Consider the following 6,978-nt stretch of genomic DNA (forward strand, 5'->3'; position numbering starts at 1 on the left):
TAAACTGAAAATGTTTTATGCGGCCAATCAACTTCCTGTACAGGACTCTAGAAATGGCGCTCGTGAAATACCGTATCCCTACGACCGGTAGGGGTCAAGATATCTATGACTAACTTTGAAAAACATATCACATAATGTTCACCCCTAAAATAGCCTGGAAACAGAGATGCATGGTATTACGGGAAGGCAATATTCTCTGAATCAAATACTCCTATAATGGAAGAAAACGTTTCACAGTTACATTAATAGATAGCAAATGGTGTTTGTGTGAAGCAGTGCCTCCCTCTGGATTTCCAACTGCTACGCATCAACGTCTCCTCCATTCAGTTCAAAGTCATTCAAAGTCAGTTTTTTTTTTTTTTTTTTTTTTTTTTTTGTGAGAAGAAGAGTGTTAATACTTCTCTAATGGAAGAAAGATATTACACATGACTGTTGAGACATTCTATATGATACTAATGGACTAACTTCTTTGATTTTGAAGATGCTGCTGAAAATTTTTTGTCAATGAAGGCATTTAAGATCTGCAAATGCAGTATGAATAAAGTGTCTCATTCTCTCCCACCTCAGAAAGCTATTAAAAATTTCTACTCTGAAGCAGAATAATGGAAAAAATATGTAGATTGTGGACAGTTGGGAATGTGGCTCTCACGGAAAGCGTGCAAGGGAAAGGTCCCTGCAGTCGCGCTATTCGTCTGTGTCCTCAATGGTTAAGACGGATAGAGCGTCTGCCCCGTAATCAGGAGATCACTCGTTCGATTGTCGTTCGAGGCAAACATTTTCAGCTGTCCCCATCGAGGTATCTCAGCAACATCTGTCGGCAGCTGAGGGTTTCAATTAATTATCACTTTGCCTTATGTTAAAGTTGACAAGTTTCGATCTGACTAGCAGATGACCTTCAGGTCAAAGTTGAGAAAAGAAAAAAAAAAGACTAGCGATAATACAAATAGTTGCAAAAGTCTAGTCCTATAAATAATACTGCCTGTGCTAGTGAATAAGTTTTTAGGGCTTTTGTGTTGTTTTTAGTACCACTTATGGTATTACGTATACTGCTACCCTTACAGAACTTTTTATACTGTTTTGTGTCATTTTTATTTCCGTTTCCCAACTTAGATCCGAAGATGATCTGCTATTAAGACAAAAATATGTGATTTCTAATGAAAGGAACAGACATCAAGATGGCGTTACATTTATTGTAGAAAGAATTAAAACGAAGGGAAGAAACTGTGGTTACTGTCAGCTTATCTTCCTTTCCAAACCCGAGTTTTCTTCGGACTCGAGGTCGAGTTTCAAAGATAGACTTTATATTCAGTACCTAACCACCTCTCTGATGACAAGAAGACAAGAAATACTTCAGTTCATTACAGGTCCACTTAGTTCTTGAAGCTAGCGCTAAAAGAAAACTGGGCGTAGAGTTCTCTAGCCACCAACATTACATCATTACATCAATCGAAAACTCCCCTAGTACTTGTAACATTCTCCACAGACCATTTGTAATTATAAGAAATTTGTTCTTTGTTTACTGTTTTCCCATTGTATTCTTCATTTCACTTCTACCCTCTCACAATTTATGGTCGTTAGTCCTCTCTTATTATTATTAATACTTGCTTTAAATATTAAGAGCAGTGTGGTTTTAATGGTTAAATTAGTAATAAAATTTCTACCAAGGCCAGGATTCCTGCCGGGTTCTGGTCGCTTCAGTCTGCACAATTATATGCATGTCTGAGACCTGAAAAACACTCGCGAACCGTATAGTATCATTTAATTAAAGGACATATTGCTCGGTTTCTGGCAGGACACGCCATTTAATTCGATGGTGAGATGGTCTTCCAACACAGCGGGAGAACCTCTGCAATTAAGTTCGAATTTAGAGAGAATACCAAGTGCGCTGAAGCGCGAATGGGGATTTGGATCGAGGAGGGAGACGTGGTAGAGTATTATGCACGGCTGTGTAAAGCCGCTGTGCTGGGTGGTGTGGTGCTTAATGCATCTACATAATGAGCAAGAGACCGAGGTTCGAATCCTGGCCTTCGTACAAATTTGCATTCATGGCCTAAGTCTGCATTGTTGTTGTTGTTGTTGTGGTCTTCAGTCCTGAGACTGGTTTGATGCAGCTCTCCATGCTACTCTATCCTGTGCAAGCTTCTTCATCTCCCAGTATCTACTGCAACCTACATCCTTCTGAATCTGCTTAGTGTATTCATCTCTTGGCCCCCCTCTACGATTTTTACCCTCCACACTGCCCTCCAATGCTAAATTTGTGATCCCTTGATGCCTCAGAACATGTCCTACCAACCGATCCCTTCTTCTAGTTAAGTTGTGCCACAAACTTCTCTTCTCCCCAATCCTATTCAATACCTCCTCATTAGTTAGGTGATCTACCCACCTTATCTTCAGCATTCTTCTGTAGCACCACATTTCGAAAGCTTCTATTCTCTCCTTGTCCAAACTAGTTATCGTCCATGTTTCACTTCCATACATAGCTACACTCCATACAAATACTTTCAGAAACGACTTCCTGACACTTAAATCTATACTCGATGTTAACAAATTCCTCTTCTTGAGAAACGCTTTCCTTGCCATTGCCAGTCTACATTTTATATCCTCTACTTCGACCATCATCGGTTATTTTACTCCCTAAATAGCAAAACTCCTTTACTACACTCCTGGAAATTGAAATAATAACACCGTGAATCCATTGTCCCAGGAAGGGGAAACTTTATTGACACATTCCTGGGGTCAGATACATCACATGATCACACTGACAGAACCACAGGCACATAGACACAGGCAACAGAGCATGCACAATGTCGGCACTAGTACAGTGTATATCCACCTTTCGCAGCAATGCAGGCTGCTATTCTCCCATGGAGACGATCGTAGAGATGCTGGATGTAGTCCTGTGGAACGGCTTGCCATGCGATTTCCACCTGGCGCCTCAGTTGGACCAGCGTTCGTGCTGGACGTGCAGACCGCGTGAGACGACGCTTCATCCAGTCCCAAACATGCTCAATGGGGGACAGATCCGGAGATCTTGCTCGCCAGGGTAGTTGACTTACACCTTCTAGAGCACGTTGGGTGGCACGGGATACATGCGGACGTGCATTGTCCTGTTGGAACAGCAAGTTCCCTTGCCGGTCTAGGAATGGTAGAACGATGGGTTCGATGACGGTTTGGATGTACCGTGCACTATTCAGTGTCCCCTCGACGATCACCAGTGGTGTACGGCCAGTGTAGGAGATCGCTCCCCACACCATGATGATGGGTGTTGACCCTGTGTGCCTCGGTCGTATGCAGTCCTGATTGTGGCGCTCACCTGCACGGCGCCAAACACGCATACGACCATCATTGGCACCAAGGCAGAAGCGACTCTCATCGCTGAAGACGACACGACTCCATTCGTCCCTCCATTCACGCCTGTCGCGACACCACTGGAGGCGGGCTGCACGATGTTGGGGCGTGAGCGGAAGACGGCCTAACGGTGTGCGGGACCGTAGCCCAGCTTCATGGAGACGGTTGCGAATGGTCCTCGCCGATACCCCAGGAGCAACAGTGTCCCTAATTTGCTGGGAAGTGGCGGTGCGGTCCCCTACGGCACTGCGTAGGATCCTACGGTTTGGCGTGCATCCGTGCGTCGCTGCGATCCGGTCCCAGGTCGACGGGCACGTGCACCTTCCGCCGACCACTGGCGACAACATCGATGTACTGTGGAGACCTCACGCCCCACGTGTTGAGCAATTCGGCGGTACGTCCACCCGGCCTCCCGCATGCCCTCTATACGCCCTCGCTCAAAGTCCGTCAACTGCACATACGGTTCACGTCCACGCTGTCGCGGCATGCTACCAGTGTTAAAGACTGCGATGGAGCTCCGTATGCCACGGCAAACTGGCTGACACTGACGGCGGCGGTGCACAAATGCTGCGCAGCTAGCGCCATTCGACGGCCAACACCGCGGTTCCTGGTGTGTCCACTGTGCCGTGCGTGTGATCATTGCTTGTACAGCCCTCTCGCAGTGTCCGGAGCAAGTATGGTGGGTCTGACACACCGGTGTCAATGTGTTCTTTTTTCCATTTCCAGGAGTGTACTTTAAGTGTCTCATTTCCTAATCTAATTCCCTCAGCATCACCCGACTTAATTTGACTACATTCCATTATCCTCGTTTTGCTTTTGTTGATGTTCATCTTATATACTCCTTTCAAGACACTGTCCATTCCGTTCAACTGCTCTTCCAAGTCCTTCGCTGTCTCTGACAGAATTACAATGTCATCGGCGAACCTCAAAGTTTTTACTTCTTCTCCATGAATTTTAATACCTACTCCGAATTTTTCTTTTGTTTCTTTTACTGCTTGCTCAATATACAGATTGAATAACATCGGGGAGAGGCTACAACCCTGTCTTACTCCTTTCCCAACCACTGCTTCCCTTTCATGCCCCTCGACTCTTATAACTGCCATCTGATTTCTGTACAAACTGTAAATAGTCTTTCGCTCCCTGTATTTTACCTCTGCCACCTTCAGAATTTGAAAGAGAGTATTCCAGTTAACATTGTCAAAAGCTTTCTCTAAGTCTGCATATAAAAATGATAAGTCATTGATAGTTAAGTGCTAGCGTTTTCTAAGATAGAACGAGTAACGAATAACGCAGATACTGTAACGGTAGTCCGCCAGTAAGGTGGGAACGAGTTATAAGAAATAGCAATAAAATCCAGTTATACAATTTGTTTCAAAACTTTAAGTTTACAAAAAGGCTCGCTTTAGTTGACTCGGCGGTGGACCTTACGCTAAGGTTATAAAAGTTGGAAAAAGTGCGAGCACATTGACTCAGTTCCTAAATTACTGTTTTCTTTTTCCCTTACAGGAACAATGAACACAAGAGGTGATGTCGAGATCGCAACAGGGGGTACTGCATGTATTACAGACTCTTCCCTGTGACGAAAGCGTCCCGGTCGTTGAACGTAACCAGAAGTGTCGGGGCCATGCCTCCGGCTGCCACTCCCAGGAGAATGGACGACTTACTGCAGGTGAACACGTTGCCGAGTCTGGACTCGAATAACAATGCGGCCAGCAGCAGCGGCTGCAGCGCGGGAGGCGCGGTCGGCAGCGAGACGGAGGACTCTAAGCACAGCTCGCAGGACTCCGCCGGCGCCGCAGAGCCGAGGGGCCCCGGCGTGGTCACCATCAAGTACTCGCTGCGGCCGCGCTCGCTGCAGAAGCGCCGCCTCATCGTCGACGACGACGACGCCGACGACTTCGGCCGCTCGTGCAGCGGCGACGGCTCGACGGACGCGGCGTCGCCCGCGTCGGAGGACAGCGGCGGCGGGGGCGGCGGCGGCGGCAGGGGCGGCGGGGGCGGCAGGAGGGCTAAGCGGAAGCCTCCGCCGCTCAGCAGGTACCGCCGCAGGACGGCCAACGCCAGGGAGCGCGAGCGCATGCGCGAGATCAACGCCGCGTTCGAGGCGCTGCGGCGAGCCGTGCCGCCCCACGCCGCCGCCTACCGCGCCGAGGACGCCGCCTCCGGCTTCTACACGGGCTCCGACGACGGCTCGGAGCACCAGCAGCGTTCCGGCGAGAAGGTCACCAAGATCGCCACGCTGCGCCTCGCCATGAGCTACATCGCCGAGCTGACGCGCTCACTGGAGGCGGTCTCGGCGTCGTCGCCGGCAGCGGCGCCGCCCCTGGAGCAGAGGCCGGAGCCGGCCGCGCAGGCGGCGCCGCTGCCGCCGGTGTCGACGCTGTGCCGCCCGCAGACGCTGCTGCTGCCGCCGCCCGCCGCCCCCGCCGCCTCCGCCACCGCCGCCGCCTCCGCCTCGGCGGCCTTCCTGTCGTGCCTGACGCCGCCGCTGTCGCTGACGCCCTGCTCCTCGTCTGCACTGCCGGAACTGTGCGACGCGCTGACGCCCCCGGACCTGTGCGCCGGCCTCACCGTCGACCTGGCGCTCACGCCGCCCCCGGGTCTGGACGAGCACTGCTTAGCGCCCCACTGACCGCCCCCTTCACACTAGCAGCGTGCAAGTCCACTTACCGAGTTACGCCACACATCTCATCCGTCACACGTTCTTAGTGAACACTGCTAGCACCTAACTGGACTACGCCCGTGTGAGCGCAAGGCAGAGGTGCAGATAAGTCGAGACAGAAAACCCGTCACGCAATCTTCTTCCTATGTATAGCCGAATGTCTTTCACTTTATATCGAAATGTACTCAATTACTTCTGGTGGATTAAAAGCGTATCCTCTACACCGGCATCTCTGTAAGTTTCGGGTCGTAGCCAGTACGAGATAACACATTCAGTAAGAACCTCGCTTACGAAAGGCCAAGGTCGAGGTTCGAGTCCCAGTACAGCACACAGTTTTTAACTTTTCGCAGATACTCGTGTTTGTATATAGAGCTATAGAGCTTTTCGTGATTGTCTACGGCTGTTAAATAATTTGGAAAAAGCCTATTTGTGCCATCTGCTGTACGATTTTACGTTTATTCCCTACCTTATTCGATTGTTACAATGATTTTGAAGAAGAAAAACGTCTTACAACGAAGGATCAACCCTACGCATACGTCATATGCGAGCCATACAAATGTGGAACATGTTGCTGTTGTTGTGGTCTTCAGTCCTGAGATTGCTTTGATGCAGCTCTCCATGCTACTCTATCCTGTGCAAGCTTCTTCATCTCCCAGTACCTACTGCAACCTACATCCTTCTGAATCTGCTTAGTGTATTCATCTCTTGGTCTCCCTCTACGATTTTTACCCTCCAATACTAAACTGGTGATCCCTTGATGCCTCAGAACATGTACTACCAACCGATCCCTTCTTCAAGTTGTGCCACAAACTCCTCCCCAATTCTATTCAATATCTCCTCATTAGTTATGAGATCTACCCATCCAATCTTCAGCATTCTTCTGTAGCATCACATTTAATAAGCTTCTCTTCTTGTCCAAACTATTTATCGTCCATGTTTCACTTCCATACATGGTTACACTCCATACC

The 6,978-nt window shown here is 48.8% G+C and overlaps 1 protein-coding gene across 1 annotated transcript; it reads left to right on the forward strand.

Moving 5' to 3' along the window:
* The first annotated feature begins 2,882 nt into the window (after window positions 1–2,882).
* LOC126092999 (helix-loop-helix protein delilah-like) lies at window positions 2,883–5,980 on the forward strand. The gene is made up of 4 exons (XM_049908725.1): window positions 2,883–2,899; window positions 5,035–5,474; window positions 5,535–5,656; window positions 5,744–5,980. Exons 1-4 carry the CDS (start codon window positions 2,883–2,885, stop codon window positions 5,978–5,980), a joined length of 816 nt encoding a protein of 271 aa, XP_049764682.1.
* The last annotated feature ends 998 nt before the right edge of the window (window positions 5,981–6,978 follow it).

This window comes from Schistocerca cancellata, chromosome 1, assembly GCF_023864275.1.
Source record: "Schistocerca cancellata isolate TAMUIC-IGC-003103 chromosome 1, iqSchCanc2.1, whole genome shotgun sequence".
Classification (NCBI taxonomy): domain Eukaryota; kingdom Metazoa; phylum Arthropoda; class Insecta; order Orthoptera; family Acrididae; genus Schistocerca; species Schistocerca cancellata.

Excerpts from the sequence above, each read along its gene's own strand:
- LOC126092999 (XM_049908725.1), top strand. Across the intron at positions 5,475-5,534 it reads GCTGCGGCGAGCCGTGCCGC|ACGGCTCGGAGCACCAGCAG; the intron begins CCCACGCCGCCG and ends CGGGCTCCGACG. Across the intron at positions 5,657-5,743 it reads CGGTCTCGGCGTCGTCGCCG|ACGCTGCTGCTGCCGCCGCC; the intron begins GCAGCGGCGCCG and ends TGCCGCCCGCAG.